The 19,839-nt window shown below is 36.5% G+C and overlaps 1 protein-coding gene across 11 annotated transcripts in view; it reads left to right on the forward strand.

Moving 5' to 3' along the window:
• MYOT (myotilin) overlaps positions 1–19,839 on the forward strand; it is a 42,428-nt gene that overhangs the window by 21,800 nt on the left and 789 nt on the right. The window contains exons 1-10 of one of the 11 annotated variants that reach the window (XM_034403368.3): positions 436–706; positions 797–931; positions 3,034–3,624; positions 6,148–6,304; positions 9,320–9,421; positions 12,609–12,655; positions 13,557–13,689; positions 15,424–15,631; positions 18,420–18,585; positions 19,373–19,506. In XM_034403368.3, the coding sequence (XP_034259259.2) occupies positions 3,200–3,624; positions 6,148–6,304; positions 9,320–9,421; positions 12,609–12,655; positions 13,557–13,689; positions 15,424–15,631; positions 18,420–18,585; positions 19,373–19,506 (1,372 nt within the window). In that variant the 5' untranslated portion in view covers positions 436–706; positions 797–931; positions 3,034–3,199. Of the gene's footprint in view, positions 1–352; positions 707–796; positions 932–3,033; positions 3,625–6,147; positions 6,305–9,319; positions 9,422–12,608; positions 12,656–13,556; positions 13,690–15,423; positions 15,632–18,419; positions 18,586–19,372; positions 19,507–19,839 lie in introns of those variants that run through there. The other 10 variants (XM_034403376.3, XM_087887469.1, XM_034403359.3 and 7 more) reach the window with 10 other exon arrangements.

Consider the following 19,839-nt stretch of genomic DNA (forward strand, 5'->3'; position numbering starts at 1 on the left):
GCGGAGGCAGGGAAATAAACGCCCTCGACTGTCGCCACCGCAATCGGTGGATTCAGAGCAGCGTTGTCAGCGGCGACAACGCACATACACGGGTTGGAATATAGGTTTTTTACGGCCCAAGCACCACCGCGTTCCCCTTGCCCGAAAACTAGTTTATTTACAGCATGTGAATAATTAGATGCGGATAATCCTATTCCCTTTCCTCCCGCCACGCTACTTCTGCAGGCGCCCCACCGAAGAGTTTAAAAAGTAGCTCCGGTTACAAACCCTTTTTCTAAGCCTACCAAAAAAAAAAAAGTCGACCGCGCCGAACTTTAAGCTGAACAATCTTGGTTACCGAGTTGTCTTAACTATCTCATTTAGCTGCGCGTTTCTGAATAACACGCAAAGGAATGCTCTGCCTGCTCTCTTCCCAGCGGCCAAGCGCGTCTCTTTCTTTCCCGCGGGCTCTAATTTGGATGGCCGAGCAGTCGGGCGGGGTGGAGAAGGGCGGGGGGAGGGAAAGCTCTTATTTTGGCAACTTAGCCGGGTGGCTGGAAAGAGCGAATACCTCCGATGTCATTCCCTGGCAAGGGCTAATCGCCCGTGCTCATATTAAAACTTAAGTAGAGAGGTACTATGGTTCTAGTCCGTGTTAGTGGATGGCTGGTTTCCCTTCACAACACTGCTTCCTAGGCCCGCAGGTGATCCCTTCCTTTGCTTACAGGTAAATTCCTCTATGTTCCTCCTCTCCCCCACCCCCCACTCCGCCTCGCCCCGCCCGGTTCGGCTCGCAGCGATGTAATTCATCTTTTAGGAGCTGTACTTCCAGGGAGAGCCCAGCGTGCTTTGGACAGGAGGGACTGATACTTGAAAAGAGCGCAGGTGGTGGATTGCTTGCGCGCGAGGGCGCGCGCTACAGGCCGGGAAGGTTTGACTGAGGTGCCCCAGTGTAAGTAGCCCGGCAGCTTTTGCGAACCTGACCCGCGTGGGTGGTAGTTTACGCGTGATATTTGGCTCGGGGAACTGAGGAACGCGGTCCGGCCGAAGCGGCCGAGGCTCTTTGTAAGATTGACTTACAAGAAGCACGTTAGTCGTTGCAGAAGGTCGTGACCGAATCTTTGCATTTCAGAATAAGTTGCACAAGACGTTCGTCGTCCAAGTTTGGAAAGTTGGTGTCTCTTGTAAAGAGGCTTAGTAGAGTCCCAACCGGGGCCAAGGGAAGGGAGGTGGGTTTTGTGTTGGTTTTTTTACGAGCTTCGTGTAAAGCTATTGTAGCGGCGGGCTTTTATTTTAATAGAGGAGGGTGAATATTAAAATATGCAAGCTGTTCGCGCTCACTTGAAGCGGATTCAAGCGTCTTAGGCTCCCTTTCCTAGAAGGTTCTGGATTGCGCGAGTTAAGCTGCGTTTGTTTCATGGTGAAACTTTAGAAATACGAGATAAGAATTCTTAACCGCTGGAGAAGTACATTTATCGCGCGCTATACGAAAAGTCGAAATGAAGAGCTTCTTTAATCATGTTTAAAAAAAGCCGAATAATTTGATCTGTCTGAGGAATGCATGACCTCATGGAACCTAGTTTAGGCTCGTCCTATGAAAGGAAGGCAATATACGGTACTGGATGCAGATATAGAAGCAAAACAGCTGATACGAAATTCTGTACAGAAAAAAAAAATAGATATTGGAGGGATTTTAAGTGGGAAGGGAAGGAATAGTCACTATTGTTTTATTTTATTTACTTCTTCCCGAAGTTACTTTGCGCTTTTTTAAAAAAAAAAAGTACTGTAGTTTGCTTCCATATAGATACATTGAGAAATTTGCCACACAGCTGAACGTTTGAACTATTAATTTTTTTGTTCAAATAAACCGAATATTTGTAAGAACTTTCTATAGAATTCATTTACAGTTTATAATAGCAATAACCCAACTAAAGTGTGGGATTTGTGTATGGAAAAAAATGTCTTGACACGCACATGTGGTAGCAATCATGATATATCCACATATTCAATGAACACAGTAACTAAATTTTCTTCACTTATAGCCAGATTTCTGGCTAACTATATCTGTAAATGTTCTATTCTTTTAATCCTAATTGAAGCAAAATGCTGCTTGTCTAGACTCTAGACAAAAAAAATGAAAATAATTTCCTTCATGAATTTTATCTTTGTACTTTATTTTAATTAAGAATCTGCCTCATACAGTTTCTCATTAGTTTCAAAAATATTGTAAACGCTGGTCAGAAAATTGAGTTATAGTTTGGCAGATCTTTGGTACTAAGATCTGGTTAGAATTATATGTATATAGTGCTATATTTTCCATTATAAGGAATTTGAGCATAGTCCAGAGGGGGGAAACATCATCATCCTATTGATCTTGGGATTCATAACAGAGTTTGTTTACTTGGAACTCAAATTTTGTTTGGTTTGTGGAAGCTTAGCAGTATAAGCAAGGAACATGCCTTTGTCATAAAGTATTGGTACTGCATAATTTTGCATTTGAATACATTGTTTTAAGTGACGTGCACTGATAGAATTCAATACTTATGATAGATCATTTTTATTTACTGTAGACAGGCTTTACATGGATGAAAATGAGTGAGTTGTATCTTTAAATCATAATTAGAGTTAAAATTTGCAAAGATAGTTATTGCTTTCCAGGGATTTCAGAAAAAGAGTTTAATATAGGTTTAATTGCCATGCAGTTCGCAGGAGGGGGTGGGGATTGCAATGAGAGCCATTATAAAAATAAATTGCGTATTCAACATATGAGGATGGTGAATATTAAAATACTGAACACTGAAAATTTTTAAGTGCCTATGGGTATTCCTAGAATATTTCAGTTTGTTATGAGGAAACTGTTCAAATTATTATTGGACAGGGAAAAAGATAAGACACAGGCAAATTTCAAAGATGCTCTAGGTACAAAGCATCTTGTTCCTGAGAAAAATGGATAATCTTAGCATTTGTCCATTGGTTCCCTTCTAATTTGATTGTCTATATAATCTTGTTGCATGCCCATTTATTTCTGTTCTTATTTGTATTGTTTTCCTAAAGGGATTATCTTCATCAAGAAAGCTACTCTTTGCTGAGGCAGGGATTCTGTCCTACCTAGGATCCCTGCCAAGAAAGGCCACAAAATTTATCAACTCATTCTTTCCAACCACCAACCCAAAGTCTATTTTCACCTTCTAAAACACAGGACAATTGTGAAAGCTTCCCCATGAGTGTCAGTAATCTCCCATCTGTGTCCTCTATGTACCAACCCAGCATGTTTAATTATGAGCGTCCAAAACACTTTATCCAGTCTCAAAATACATATCAAGGGAAGCCACAGCCTCCGGGATCAGAGACCTCTGCTACACTTCCGAGCAGGCAAAAGTCTTCCATTTTAATCCAGCCTTGTAATCCTAATGAGAAGAAATTTACTTCCTCTTCATCGCTGAGCTCGCCAATCTCACTCTCTTCACCTTCATATAGCGCTTCATTTCCCGTAACACCCGCATCTGTACAGTCTCCTGCTAGCTCATCATCTGGGCCGAGAATTTCATCCATGCATAACCAGTCCCCTGCAGCATTCCTTTGTTCTGTGTTGCCCTCTCACTTTGATTATAATAATAGCCAAGGTCCTTCCTCGGTGGACTCAAAGTAAGTATGCTCTTTCCCTTGCCTTGAACTGTGTGTAGGTGCATTCATGAAAACCTGAATGCTATGTTCCTGTTGTGAGTGAGCTATGCTGCATGTAATTGTTGAAGGCAGAGATGGGAATTAGAAGGGGAAACTGAGGAATGGAAACTATAACCACTGTTAATTGTGCAAGGTCTGTTTTGTTCCAAATGCCAACTTTTTGCAAAATGTACAGACATTTCCAAAGTTTTATGTAAGCAGTGGTGGCTGAAAAATAAAAGTAAAGGCAGAATACCATCCTATTTAAACAAGCCCTGAAAATGAAACCTAATTCTGGAAAATTATGCACTAGTCTATTTGACATAATAAAAACAAAATCTATTAAGGATTTATTTCAGGAAAAGATTAACAGATTTGAGACAAATGATTATTTAATTTTATTTCAGGATAAATTATTATTGATTTATCCTATGTTTTTATCCTGGGATTTTATCCTGGATATAACACATAGCTTTAGCACAATTCCATCAAATAATTTAAGGATTCTTATTTGGGAGTAAACACTACTTGCTGTGAAAGGTTTTATATGTGTCACTACATGTATTTGTGCAGTGACAAATCAACCATGTTTTCGCTTAGTGTGTTGTGGAAATCCAGTCCATATATCATGTTAATCCAGAAAATTGAGTTGAGTAAACCATGATTACGGTAACTATGACTATGCTTGTTGTGCAAATGCTGCCACTCCTTTGTTGGGTATGTGCACTAGTGCAGCTTTTTCAAATTTGATGAGTTGGCTTACAGTTGCTACTGTCATCTTTAGCCATTCTGGCTAGAATGAACTGTGATCAACACAACTAACAGAAACAGTTTTCATAATTTGAGTTTTAGTCTTTTCCTTAGAGCATTTCCTTCTTTAGTTCTATTTATCTAGGCACTAAGCAACTGATCTAGAACAAATGGCATAGTTGGGTACAATCTAGCCCTGAATGGAAAATACATCTGATATCAGTGAAGGCTACATCCTATCTCTTCTACATTATACTTTTGCCACTATATAATGAATCTTACCCTGAAAAAAATGAAAAATAAAAGTTGTTTCTTCTTTTTTAGAATTTATAAATTTTTAAAAGCTTTCTTGAAAAAAAAGCTAGGTAACTATTTTATTGGTATACAGTTTTTTGAAAATAAATGACAGCTCCCTGTTGTCTCATAGAACACAAAGTATTTGGGTGTTACCCACCCACAAATCTTTATGCATGTTTCCTAGTATTGGCAGGATCAATAAAGTAAACTAGGGAACAGCAGTGCCACCTATAATTCTTAGAAAATTTGCATACAGGGATTATATATTTCTGAACTACCTTCCATAACATATTAAAAATTAAAAGTTTTTTTTTCAAAAAAAGTTTCATTATCAGTTATTAAACATTTACCTGTTATTTGCATTCAACACCCTGTGGCGCAAAAATAAAAATATTTTCTAAATAAAAGTGTCATTTCCATTAAATTTTTGAAATCATTTTGTGAGGAAAGAAATTCTAATTAATCTAGAAACTCAAATCTTACCTGGAATTAAGCCCCATGACAATAAGTTATATAACTTGATACAGGAATTGATAATAAGTAAACAAGACATCACAACAGATTTAACATTACAAAATAACAAATAAATATGGGATTGTATTATCAAGTTGCTGTTAATAATTTGTTAACAATAAATTTCCTTTAACGCACCTATACTGTATCATTAACAATTGTTAATGATACACCATAGGTACATAAAAACACATTAATTGTTAAGAAATGAACTAAAATTGCTAGCTTCGTTAAGCTTAATAGCATTATGTAATGCTTAATTTTTGTATATAAACTAGAGTTGAATAAATGATGAAGTTCTCCCTTGATCTGCATTGTTTGAAAAGGTTAGAATAAAGTGGAAAGATTCTGCTTCTAGTAGCAAACATCACTATTAAGGCACTCTGGGAGTAGTTCAGAGCAAAGTAATCCTTGAAGGCAGTAGGCAGCTGCTCTCCTGACTAAATTTCTTCACCCACTCTCAGTAGAATAGACTTTAAGGGGGAAAGGAAACTTTTATTTTGTTATTTAACAGCAAAAATTACTGTGTAAACAAATCTCTTGAGTTTGTTTGTTTTTTCCCCCTTAAATAATTGTTCTTGGTCCTCAAAAGCAGAAAAATGATTGAACATTAGTAATTTCCAAAAAAAAATACGACACTATGTTTCTCATACTTTGTATTTTATAACCTCAGTTGAAAGATCCCACAAAAAAAATAATAATTTATCAGTTAAGATTTTTACAGCTTAATCATTATGCATGTTTCTCCTCTTCTAGGCCATTTTTTTTTAAAAAAATTATATGATATGCAACATATAGCAGACTCCATATTCATGGCATTGATGGGTTTCTCCTTGCACATCAGCTACAATATAAACTTACAATAAGAGTTATCTTCAGTAGTTTGTCTTTTACACTCGGCTCTATTTAATAATTACAAGATCACCCTTCTTTTCCTTTAATTAGCAGTCATTCAAAGCCTATGTACAGCCCGCAAACTGATAGCCTTAAACAAGTACCAAAGGCTTCCGACAAAGAGATACAAGGAACGAAAGACGCCCTCATTCAAGATTTGGAAAGGAAACTGCGATGTAAAGATAACCTTCTGCATAACGGGAACCAAGTAAGACAATGTATAGAGAATACATATAAAAGTGAGGGTAGGAAACTACCACTTAAGATGAATTACTCTGAATTTTTTTCCTTACTTCCCTATACTGATTCATTGAACTAAAACCCAATTCTGAAATATATGCATTTACAAGACATCTGTATGGTTTTTTTTTAATTTTCTTTTTAATTTTTATTAAACAAACATTAAAAACATTGGACATAGTGTGACCATCCCGTCTTATCATATACATATTTTTAACATAAATATAATTACTATTTAACATACATTACTATTTTGTTCTCATATACATATCCCTTGCCCTCATTTACATATTTGTCTAAATATAATCCAGTATCCATTTTACAAACCCTATTCGTTTTTGTTCCAACTTTGTTCTAACAAGACATCTGTATGTTGATGTAGCTACTTACCCTGTTCAGTGCCTCACAAGATGACCACTCTCAGGATTAATTGAGCAGTCTGTTTAATATTGTGTATACTGAATTCAGAATTGGGATAACTCTGGATTACTGTCCTTCAGAGACTATTGACCTTTGGCAGCATTAGAACATAAACTCTCATTCATGCACCTTGGCCTGAATTATTTCTTGGCTCACCAATACTTACATCTTGATCAAATGCCACTTACAGATAATAGGTCTGGGATTAATATTTGGACATTATCCAAGATGAAAAACTGATTCAAGAAATCAGTTCCAAGTTCTTCTTCTTGTGATAAGAAGAATCCCTTTTGATCAGCCAATTGTGAAAGAAAATAGGGGACAATTAATTACAAATAACATAGGGGTAAACCTGAAAAGCATCACCATGTATAGCATCCCACAATAATTTAGATATGTGTTCTGACATCATTACCCTGTTTTCCTGGGGAGCCACCAAGGGAGGAAGTGGGGGGGGAGGGAAGCGACAGGAAATTGAATTAATGTGACAGGAAATTGAATTAGGGAGAAAACGGCAGCAACTCTGCTTTTTATAATTCATGTTACTGTTACCCATCTAGTGCTATTACACTCAGTCCATCTTTAATGATTCATTACGAATGAAACTACAACAGATTAAGGTTCCCTTTCATGTGTTATCAAAACTAAATCTAGGCCAAATGAGTTTACTGTTCTTTTACATAAACATAGATATCAGAAGTTAGTATAATGTTTTATTCATTCATTAGGTAACAACTATCAGCTTAGGTGAGGCATTTTCCTACCCTCTCTGGAATTGTGATTTGTTTTAGTAGTATATTAAGCAAATGTTTGATTAACCATGGTTTATTTAATTACAACAGGCTGGGTTCACTCAACATACTAATCCTTAAACTACAAACAGTAATTAGGATCATTTTACATATAGACCAAAATCAAACAAAGTGTGTAGTTGAATCTTGCTCCATCCGAGCTGCTATACAAAAATCCTACCACTACCCCTCACTGTTTAAATAGACTGCAGCTGAACTGAAAATAAATTGGTTTAGCTGCTGAATGCGGAAAACATCATATGAAAATACTCTTGGTACATAAGGTCACATGGGTATTTGTGTGCTACCCTTTTAGCAATATGCAATTATTTTTAAACAACTAAAAGACCACAGTTAGTGTTTGTTTTAGTAAGGTGGTCTAATGCAAATGCATGGGACCATATTAGTTTGTTTGTGGGAATCCAAAATAGAGGATCCAAACGGGATCCAAAATAGAGGAGGAATTTCTCAATATAAACAAGAAGTTTATTACTGTTTCCATGGGTGGAAGAATGAGAGGCAGTTATCAGTAAGATATCCATATTGTATGATCTTTTATTCACAGAAAAACATGAAGTAATTCAGTATTCTTAATCATAGTGTGGCAATAAATTCCAATGACTGAGGTGAGCATCCTGCATGTCGCCGAGGTGTGATACCTTGGCTACAGTAGGGGATTACTCTCTCTCTCCAGAGCAGAGAAATAAAAAAAAATTTCTGGTGACGTGGCTGGTATTGTGCTAAAAAGGAGAAGTTGAGGCAAAACAGAACTATTCAGTATTATTAATTATTACCTTCTGCATATTTAATAGTTTTGTCCATATCATGTTAACAATTACCATTTGCTACCTACTTTTAGAAAAAATCTGGATGCCATAACTACTTGCTGCGGGGAAGGAGGGGCAAGAAAGGAGGAGTCCACTCCTGCTTTTTATGCATATTTTTTTGTTAAAATGTTTAAACCAGGAGATAAAAGCTAACACAAGCTGGTAGAAAGTAAGAAAGAAAAAAAGAAAAGAAAAAATAATGCAAGGTGGCATCCTTCAGGGTGCATCATATATTACTTTTCTCGGAGGAATAATAGGGCTGCATTCAAATAGCCTTAAACTTTCTTAATCCAGAGAGAAGTATAGAAGCAACCTAGAACTAAGGAGAAACTTCCTAACAGTGAGAACAATTCACCAGTGGAACAGCTTGCCTGCAGAAGTTGTGGATGCTCCATTACTGGAAGCTTTTAAGAAGAATTGGACAGCCATTAATCTGAAATGGTATAGGTTGTCTGCTTGAGCAGGGGGTTGGACTAGAAGACCTTGACGGTCCCTTCCAGTTTTAGATTGATTGATTGATTGAATTGTGGGGGTAGAGTTAGCCTGGAAGTGGTTTTGGAGCCTACCTCAAGAATTTGATCTTTTTCATTTGATTGTGGCAGCAAAGGATCCTGTTCATTGGCTCACAAAACACAAAGCTCTCCCCTCAAATGACCCACAGGGTATCCGATAAAAACATTCTGTACATGTTTTTCCTTGTAGATGTTCTTCTTTTCCCATTGTGTTGCTTCATGAAGATTTTAGCTTCTACTCAGAGAATTCCCGTAGTAAAAGTATGCTGTTTCACATCTGCTAACAATAGTGATTAAAACAGTTGTTTGTCCTGCTCTTATCAAAGAAGAGTAATTCCCAGGTAATCTTAGAGTGAGCTGTGTGATACTGAATGGAAATTTGAGCGTTCACTGATTTTCTTTAATGTTCATATTCACATTTTCTTTTCATAAGCGTTTAAGCTACGAAGAAAGAATGGCTCGCAGGTTACTTGGACCAGAGAATGCTGCATCTGTGTTTGTATCACAGAATGAACAAAATGCACAGGACGCGCATGTAAGTCTTACTTAATATTTTCCCTATGCACCCAAAAGCTGAACTGTAATCCAAACTCTTCCCAATAATCATATGAAGATAGCAGTTTTCCTGAATGCAGTATAGGTAGTCCTCAACTTACAACCACAACGGAGCCCAAAATTTCCATTGCCAAGCAAGACGGTTGTTAAGTAACGACCTTTTTTGCCACAGCTGTTAAGCGAATTACGGCGGTTGTTTAAGAGAATGATGTGGTGGGTCAGTGAACTTGGCTTTCCCATTGATTTTGCTTATCAGAAGCCAGCTGAGAAGGTTATAGATGGTGATCATATGACCCCAGGACAGTGCAGCAGTCATAAATACATGCCAGTTGCCAAGTGCCTGAATTTTGATCACGCGGTTGTGGGAATGCTGCAATGGTTGTGTGAAAAATGGTGATAAGTCATTTTTTTTCATTGCTGTTGTAACTTCGAACAGTCACTAAATGAATCTTTGTAAGTCAAGGACTACCTGTATTTGAAACATAGCAAGCTATTGAACGTGGAATGAAAAGAGAGTGGCTGATTTCACAGAGTATGCTACATCATGGTTTATTAAACAAGTCATGGCCAAGTTCACCCATAATAAAATTTACACTGTTTATAAACCACAATGCCTAAATTCATATATTGTGCTAAATTAAAATGAAACAAAAACACATTAACCTAATGTATAAACTTAAATTGTGTCTCACCCAAAACATGGATGAAGGTAGGATTTGTCTCCAAGTTGTCTGAGGAATAGAATGATAGGAGAAAGAAGCCATTAATTTTACTGATCCTGAATTGTTCCATTACAGCTTATTGTTACTTATGCACAAAACTTCCCACACATAAACTGTTCCATGCGTGGAACTGCTTTTTGCTGTGGTTTGTGTCCAAAACGTGAAATGTGTTTTGCTTAGACCATGAACTCAAAATGTTTATTCCAGATACATATGTTGGGTTGGAAGAATGAGAGGAAGGCAAAGTCATCAGTGGTGGCTGAAAGAAAGTGGATTCTTTCAAGTGCAGTACCCTCCCCTTTCTCCCCCATCTCGCCACATTCATGTCTCCACCTGCTCTTAGCTGCCTCATGTCCATCACCCTTAGATTCAAGGGCAGGCAGGCAGGCAGGTTGGAAATACTGGACTTGAATTTGGGGTCAGCAAAAAGCTATAAGGAGGGAGGAGGGAAAAAAGACAGAAAGAAGATCAAATGGCCTGCATAGAGGCCATGACGGAAGGAGGGAGAGGAGAGGCATATTATAGCTTTGCCCTTTTTGTCCTCTTTGATTCTTTCAAGTCAATCTTGATTCCTGGCCATTGCCAGGAAATATCCCTGCAATTTTCTTGGCAAGATTTTGGAAGTGGATAGAGCTGAGTGACTGGCCCAAGGTCAGCTAGCTGGCTGATTGATTAGCCTGAGATGGGACTAGAATTCCTGGTTTCTAGCCTAGTGCCTTAACTATTACACTAAACTCACTCTCTTTAATCAAGTTCGAATGAAACAATTGCTTTGATATTTTAATATTCAGAGTACCTCACAAAAAATAAAATATAATCATATAAATTATTGGTAGCTTTATTATTGTTTAATTGTCCCTGTCTAGTTTATTTAATTTTGTCCATGCTTAGAGTATGCAAATCAAACACGGAAATTGAGGGATTTGAGGCAAGAATTGAGGCAAGTCTTCATAGTAACAAGTTTTATTTTCATCATTATACATCATTATACAATTACTTCAATTACCTTATTGATACCCATTCAAAAAGGCAAATGTGGGGTAAATAGGGAGAGAACGGAGCAAAAAGGCATGGAGTCACAAAGTCAGGGGCTCAGGATGCTTAAGGCTGAGGTTGGGAGCATCCAGGCAGTCACAGGGGCTGAACATGTCCTACATAATTCAGAACAATGTTTTTTCATACAAATAGACGAAAAAGCTGAGGGGGGGGCATGCAATTTGCCCCATGAAATTGGAATGAGGTGGTTAAGTTTCAGATACATAACATTTGCCTCATTAATTTATATAGCAAATACGAAGGCAATGTAGTAAGGAAAAGAAATTGATCAGGGAAAGGACAACAAAATACTGAGTTAAAAATTTAGTTCTAGTGATTCCTTTGCCTATGTGTTGCTTCTTCAGCTTTTTCAGCCTCTGGATTATTTCATGTTGACTACTTAATAGTTTGTGGTATGTATGTATTTATTTACAAAGTAGAGATCATAGCCAATTGAAGGGAAAAGCATATGCTACAATTCATACGAAAGTCTTGATGAAGTTAGTCTGGTGTATTTCTCCACTGCAAAAATAAGCATTCCAAAATACAGTCAGCAGATGTGTAAAATTTGTCACAGAGTTTGAAGGGTGTGCACTATCTTAATTGCACTGCGGTAGGTAGTGCAATTAAGACCATTACAACTATTACACAAATGGTAAGAATATTACTGTACCTATGTAATACTTTGAATTTCTTCAAAGTTTGCTTCAGAAACAGAATATTAAAATAATAAGTTGGTGAAGATATTTATTTTAGGTTAAAAAGGTTTTTTTTTTTAAAGATTATGTAGCCACTTCATGTTGTGTAAGTTTCTGTCAAAGCTCAGGTAGCTGTGATCTAACAAGGAAAATATTTTCCAATTTAAGATGTGTTAATTGCTATTGGAACCCTTTTGTGAGCATGTACAACTCTGTGCCCTTGCCAATATTCTATTAAAATGACTCGGCTGCTATTCCTGCACCCTTGAAGGACAGTATGTCCCTAGGTCATATTTTTAGTGACTTACTAGCCTCTCTTTTCTAACAAAGACTGTGTGTTTCCCAAAATACTGTACACTATGAGAAAAAACTATATCATTCTATAGGCACACATGTTTTTCCTGAGAAGGACAAGTATCCCACTGTTTTGTCTTAAGAGTGGCCGGGGGAAGCCCACAAGTGCCACAGGAACACTCTGAAACCCTCCTACCATAGTCACAAGAATTAACAACTGAGGTTCTTACTGTGTTAATGTGAAAGTGAAGTGCTGATACTGAAGATTGTAATTCTATATTCTACAAAAAAAGTGCCTGTGATTACATTATTAGTTACCTGGCAAGTTTAAGTACCTGAAGATCTGGAGTTTATGTCCTTTTTCCAGAATTCTGTTACCATAATGTAATGATCACTTACGCCTTTTTGTTTTCAACAGCAGAACTTGGAAAGTGTACGGCTGCAAGTTCCTCAACAGCACGTAAGGTACTGGCTCTTGGCATGTTTTGATATGACATTCTATCCAAGCAACATTTTGTGTGAAACACTAGTTCTGCTATACTGAACACTAGGCTGAACAGTGAATGAATTACAAAAAAAGCTGAATGTATTAAAAAGGTTTGGCCACTGTTAAGATTATGCGGTTTAAGATGCAGTCATAGCAGTTGTGATTCAAATCATTTGGACATTTAGAAGATGACAAATTCTTAGAATAAATTGTATTTGATTTGACTTACGGGAAAACTATTAGGGGTACTGTAATACAGGCTGGATAAAAATCAATGATTTTTTTAAAAAAATCAAAAAAATCAGATTTTTTTTAATTTAAATCGGATTTTTTTTATTTTTATCGAATTTTAATAAAAAACTTTTGGGGTAAAAATCTATCGTAAGATAGTTTTCTATTTAAGATACATAAATAATTTAGTTTATTCAGCATGAAATGGAGCTTAGTTATGTAGCATGAGGCTGTATATTCTGCAACACTGGGACTATCAGTGAGTCAACAGTGGGTCAAAGGAGTAACAGAGATGACAGTTGCTCTTTAAAAATTATGATTTAAATCGAGTTGATTTAAATCAAGCCTTTTTACTAGTGATTTAAATCATGATTTAAATTGTGATTTAAATCATGATTTAAATTGTGATTTAAATCAACTCGATTTAAATCAAATCCACCCTGCTGTAATACCATAAGCCTAGGAACTTCCATCTGTGAAATAGGCACAAATTCTGAGAGTTTTCTTAGTAGAAGAATTTTATTCTGAGAAGGTGATAATTTAGCTGCCATGCAGTGGAGCTGACCTTGCAGGCTGGGTGGCTAAAGGTATGTGAGAAAGGAAGCTTATTTAGAAATCATTTTATTGCCTATTTCATTTGTAATGCAGGAATAGGCCATCTTCAAGGGGAGAAAAAAATGATCAAGGCGCAATTCAGGAGAAATTTTTTCAACCACGCTTCTTACAAGTGCCTGAAGATGTAACAATTGAAGAAGGAAGATTCTGTAGGCTTGATTTTAAGGTAATAAATGCATTCTCTCAAGTGTTTTTGAGACATAATTAATACTGGATTTTTATTTTTTTTTTTTTTTTTGTTAAATTAAAATTTTGAGAATCCAGGACTCTCTTTCAAGCACGATTAAAATAGCTGGGTCTTAAAAGGTCACATTTGGAACATGACAATCCTGTATTTTTCCCAGGCATCTGATACTAAGAAAGCAGATTAAGCTTCTCTCCATTCTCCCTGAAACTGCATAATCTCTCTTTAAAGCCGTCTAAAACTATTGACCCTCAGATCTTCTGGTACCAGATTCCATAGGTTAATTATAGAATTTTAGTAAGAGCGATTTAGGATAATGGCCAAAAGCTTTCCGGAGCAGGTTAATCATCCATTGTCTCAAGCATTTTTTAAAGTTGTAGCTGTACAACGCTTGAATCAGAATATCATCTTGTGAATAGAGTTTAGTTGTAATGTTGTGGTTAGAAGCCACATACATTGGAGAGTTGGCAGTGGTGTCCTCAGCAATAATCACTGGCTTCATAATGGTGGTTGTGGCTCGACGAGTAGAGCCCTACCCTTTTTACATGCATGCAGCATATGAATCAGATTAAAAAGACGTTTTGCAGGTAACCAAAAGGCTTGCACCCACCATTTTGAAGGTAGTGACTTTCACTGCATATGACCCTTAGATTAGAATAGTATTCTGCCAATATTTTTTTCCTTTACTTTTCTGTATAGTCTTGTTTGCTAGTGGATAAGAAATGTGAAAGGATCTCCAGCCTACAGGCATTATATGGCGATTATAACAGGGCAATTTGTGTGACAGAGATATTCTGGCCTAGTCTTATATGTTTACACATTGTTCCTTTTGTCCTAATTTTAGGCCATACAGATAATTTCATATAGGTAGTACCAGTGGTGAAATCCAATTTTTTTTACTACCAGTTCTGTGGGCATGGCTTGGTGGGCATGGCTTGGTAGGCATGGCAGGGGAAGGATACTGCAAAATCTCCATTCCCTCCCCACTCCAGGGGAAGGATACTGCAAAATCTTCATTCCCTCCCCACTCCTAGGGGAAGGATATTGCAAAATCTCCATTCCCATCCCAATCTGGGGCCAGCCAGAGGTGGTATTTGCCAGTTCTCTGAACTACTCAAAATTTCTGCTACCGGTTCTCCAGAACCTGTTAGAACCTGCTGGATTTCATCCCTGGGTAGTACTATATTTACATTTCACTATATTACACAATAGACCACTTTTTCTATATACTGTATAAAAAAATAAACCATTCTCCGTTTTTCTGCTGCTTTGTCCATTTTTTGCTTAAGCACTAGAAGTTCAAATCAGCAAACTTTAAATTTTAAAGAATTTTAAAGAATTTCAGTTACTTTGCCTAATTTCAACCATTTGGACTAAAACTTATCCGTTTAATTGTGTACCTCTTTTTTTGTAGTCATACCCTGCCTATATGTTAAAGCTGTTTCATGTATTGCCACATCTGTGCAAATGCAAAATAGATGTTTATAACACACAATTTTGGTATGTTGGAGCACCATGATCTTGTCCAATTTCCAAAACACTGTAGTTTGCCATATATGCATGTTATATGCCACATCCTAAATAGAAGTGTTTCCAACAGTGTAGAATTTATTTACTTACTTACTTATAATATAAACAAGAAATAATGGGATGCTTCCATGTACATTTGCCCTTGGACATTAAACTTTCCCTCAATTCCTCTCTTTCCCCTTGTAGGTCAGTGGGCTACCAATCCCAGATGTGGCATGGTACCTAAATGGAAGACTTATCCACCCAGATGATTTTCATAAAATGATAGTATCAGAAAAAGGCTTCCACTCATTCATTTTCGAAGTAGTTCGGGTCTATGATGCAGGAACATGGGAGTGTGTGGCTTATAACCGTGCTGGAGAAGCTTCCTTTTCAGTGAAAGTAGATGTTATTGGTATGAGAAGGTTTTGTATGCTTGGAAATGGTTTTTCCTTCAACTGATGTAATATATCATTTTATACTGTATAGATTATTATTATTATTATTATTATTATTATTGTACACAACTGTGTGAAATTATAGCTGCCAGTCAGGGGTGGATTCTACTTACCTTTACTACCGGTTTGCAACGGGGCCAGCACAGAAGCATTTTGATGATGTCGGGGTCGGTGGGCGGAGTCTCCTGCCGGTTTTACTACCGGTTCTATAGAAGCGGTGCGAACCGGGGGCAACCCACCACTGCAGCCAATTCTTTAGCTGGAGTTGGTGTTCATATGCATGGAGATCTTCTCAACCTATCAGTGTAGTGTATGTGCAGTGTGGCCTTTTGTTAATTGGCAGATGGAATTTTTTATCAATGTGTAGATCTTCTAAGTGCCATCCAAGACTTTTTGGAATGGCAACCAGTGTGCCAATAACCATACTTGTTTTTTTCCCCTTTCCATTATATCTTTCAATGATACATGTCCTTGTTTAGCTACTGTAATTGATTTTATTTTCAATAATTTTACTGAGGATTATATTAAGCAAATATGTTACAGTAAAAATATAGTATAGTACAGAAATACATTATTTATATTTTTTCATAACAAAAAGTAGAGGGGAAAAATGACATTGTAAAAGAAAGTTGCCTTTTCATCCCAAGCAAGTATAATCAACATTAGTCACTTATCACAGTCTCTTAAAATACAACCAAACACTTATTCATTTGATACCTGACCCCATTTACTATAAGCCCACCTCTAAATTTTCAGCTCTCCTTATTAATCAGCAATAATCCAATAAGGGTCATAAGAAATAACAAGTAAAGTATTTATTTCTCCATTTCCATTTAAACAAATAGCCCTTAGTCCCGCTCTTCAAATAGTCAAAGTCTAGTCCCAAATAAAAAAGTAATTAAACATTACCAAAAGTAACCATCATCCAATCCCAATTTTTTAAAAAATTAGACATCACCAGAAATAGTAATCCATTATTTATATTATCAAAAATAACAAGAGATGTAAACCACTACATTATCACAAATAATTATTATCATCCAATCCCCATCAAACCATTAGGCACCACCAAACATATTTAACCGTGATCACATAACACAATTTTGTGTTTTTTCTTTCAGGATTGTTCAATCCCAGAAAGAAAATTATACTTGTTTTCTCAGGCTGTTTGTCTCTGCTTCCAAAATTTTTGTCAGAGGTCTTTTGTAATCCAGTATAGTACTTCCAATAAATCTTGAGTAATACAATATAAGAAAATAATCTACAACACTTTTTTGATTTATTAATTGAAAACTTTTTTGTTTGTTTTTAAATCACCATCCAGTTCCATTAGGATGAAATTTTCATTTCTTGTGGGTTGCAATTTTTGAATCCATCTTAAAGTCTATTTTAGTTTTATTTCAATAGGGCTTGTTTCTCTTCAATAGCACCTTTTTAAATAACTCTAAAACCCTTTGCACCCAAACATCAAACATTTCTTATAAACTAGCCATCTGGTGCCCTCTAGTGTCCAACCTTCAAAGTAATCTTATCAACTCAAAATATAAAGAGAATTTTCTCACAAGAGAGGAACTTTTCAATTAACTTCAGTCTTTATTTCAAATCCATCTGACCCCTTAATGTATTTAAAACTCTATGAAATCAATGCTACAGTCATCCATTTGTGGTATATTCCAAGAAATTTTTACAAAACTTTAAACAAGAAACTTTATTTCTTTCTAAACTGATTGAAGAACTTACCCAGCGAACTGTTATATTGAAAGATTTTTCAATATAACAAATAATTTTTAAAAATAACACTGTAGAATGATTAAAAAGACAAGATTTGGTTGAGCCTTGAGTACCTGAAAAGACAGCTTTGAGCTTGGTGGAATCCCAATCCCGCAACTCCCAGCTGATTGCGAGACCACAAAAACATCAATTTCTGCTGTCTACTCACAAAAAAACAGCTGTCTGGAGTACATAATGTGGGGGTAATCTCAAGATCTCTCCTTGGTCCAGAGATGATTTTCGGCAGTCCAGATCCAGCGTCCAATTGCCTTTATGGCCATAACATCTGCTGCAAACTACAGAACATCAGTTCACCATTCCTCATCATAAGTGTCACATTTAGCTATTCAATTGGGACTGACAACTAGATCATTAAGTAAAGCCTTTGCTAAGTGAAGGCACAAGTGTCTTTGATCTTAATTCTTCTTTCTTTTGCTTTACATACCTACGAAGTTCATACGTGCAAGTAGTCATAAAATTACTTTATCATAGTTGTGACTGCAAACGGTCACTAAACGAGGACTACCTATCTGATCTAATACAGAGAAGGGAGGGCTATCTATAAGTTCTAATGGTGGAGGATCTAGCCCTTGTGATGTTGCTTCATCATCTATTTCAGCTGGATTTGCTATAAATGGAAGATTTGCAACGTCTGAAAGATTCTCTATTCCTGCTCTTCTTAGTGATGATGTAAGCATCATTGAAATGTATATCGGAAGCATAGCCAACATTGACATAAATCTGATATGCGGTGTAGATTCTCCTGAGATAACTTGGAGCTGAGGCTACCATACACAGTGAGCCATTTATTCAACTTTAGAAGAGAGTCATTTTCAACCATGCCAATGTCAGTTAACTTACTGGGTTTTTTTAAAAACTGGTATTCGCTTTTACTATTTTATGAATATATATGGTTTGTTTTCAATTTTGTTTTTTAAAACGGTCTGACTCACGTTTCTTTATTAAAATCTCTAGCAAAAGAACATCGGAAAGCACCAGCATTCATTTCTAAAGCACAAAGCACAAAAGTTTATGAGGGGGATTCAGCTAGACTTGAATGCAAAGTGTCTGCTATCCCCCCACCACAAATATACTGGAAAAGAAATAATGAAATGGTACAGTTCAATACAGACAGAATCAGGTAAGGGCACTTCTTCTGGGTTTGCATTTTAGCTGAATTAGAAGTAAAGATAAGTTCCCTGTGGCAGAGTCTAGTTAAAGGACTACATATGTTACTGTCGTGTGCCATTCATTAGAGGAAAACTAATAAGTGTCACCTTTTCCATGCTTTGTACTGCCTTCCCATCCAGCACTCTATAGTCAACATGTAAGATTCTGATCTTGCTTCTCTTCTAAGAGTGATGCAGTCAATGTTTAGAAAGCATAGCTTATTAAAATTAAGAACTTTTAAAATGAAAATTAGAACTAAGTTCCTCTATTTTACTGTTTTTTTTAGTAACTGCCCAGTCATTTGGAGTCAGACAGCCTGTAAATTTAATAAAATAAATTGTATTTTAGCTTCATCCTATTTTATTATGGGGAGTGGCAACAGCAATGATGATAATATAATTTTGCTACTGATTGATTTATCTTGCAAAAAGATATGGGGAAGCATATTTACCTTATGCACAGTAGTGAGGATAGAGAAGAGGAATTCTTTAGAGAGCTGCATGCAGATCATGCAATTGCAGAATATTGGAAATAGTTGAATTTGGTATGAAGAAGGTAGATCTGAGGTCTGATTTATATGATAGGACACTATAGAGCCGTGTCCTTGGACTGCAGTCAGTAATAAAAAACATGTATTGGGTAATGAAACATTCAAAAATGTTTAACAATAATTTGATACACGTATTAAAATCTAATTAAGAGCAATGGTTTTTAGTCAGATCTGGCTAAGGTAATTTTGTTTTTCCTCCATTTTATAGCATGTTCCATGATGCTTCTGGCAAGGTTTGCTTGCTGATCCATGATGTAACTAAAAAAGATGCTGGTTGGTACACAGTATCTGCAGTCAATGAGGCAGGAGTGGCAACGTGTCATGCCAGATTGGATGTGACTAGTAAGTATATTTTTTCTGCTGATTGAATATACCTTTACTTATACCTAGGTTGATCCTTAGTAAATACATCCATTCAGCTATATATTCCCAGGCTAAATTACATGAAAGTCTGCAAATCATATACTTTGGATTATCTTGGGTGGGTTAGAAGAATAAAGATGATATAGTAGAATTGGGTAATACCATGGCATATTATATTTCCATGTTGGAAGCACCAAAGCACTTCCGTGGTGAAAGGATTGCTCGAGGGATGCTCCTTTCATGTCTGTGTTAATGAGCCCACCAAAGTGGTATCTATTTTTGTACTTACATTTGCATACTTTCAAACTGCTA

Source organism: Pantherophis guttatus, chromosome 2, assembly GCF_059756535.1.
Source record: "Pantherophis guttatus breed Tessera chromosome 2, ASM5975653v1, whole genome shotgun sequence".
Taxonomy (NCBI): Eukaryota; Metazoa; Chordata; class Lepidosauria; order Squamata; family Colubridae; genus Pantherophis; species Pantherophis guttatus.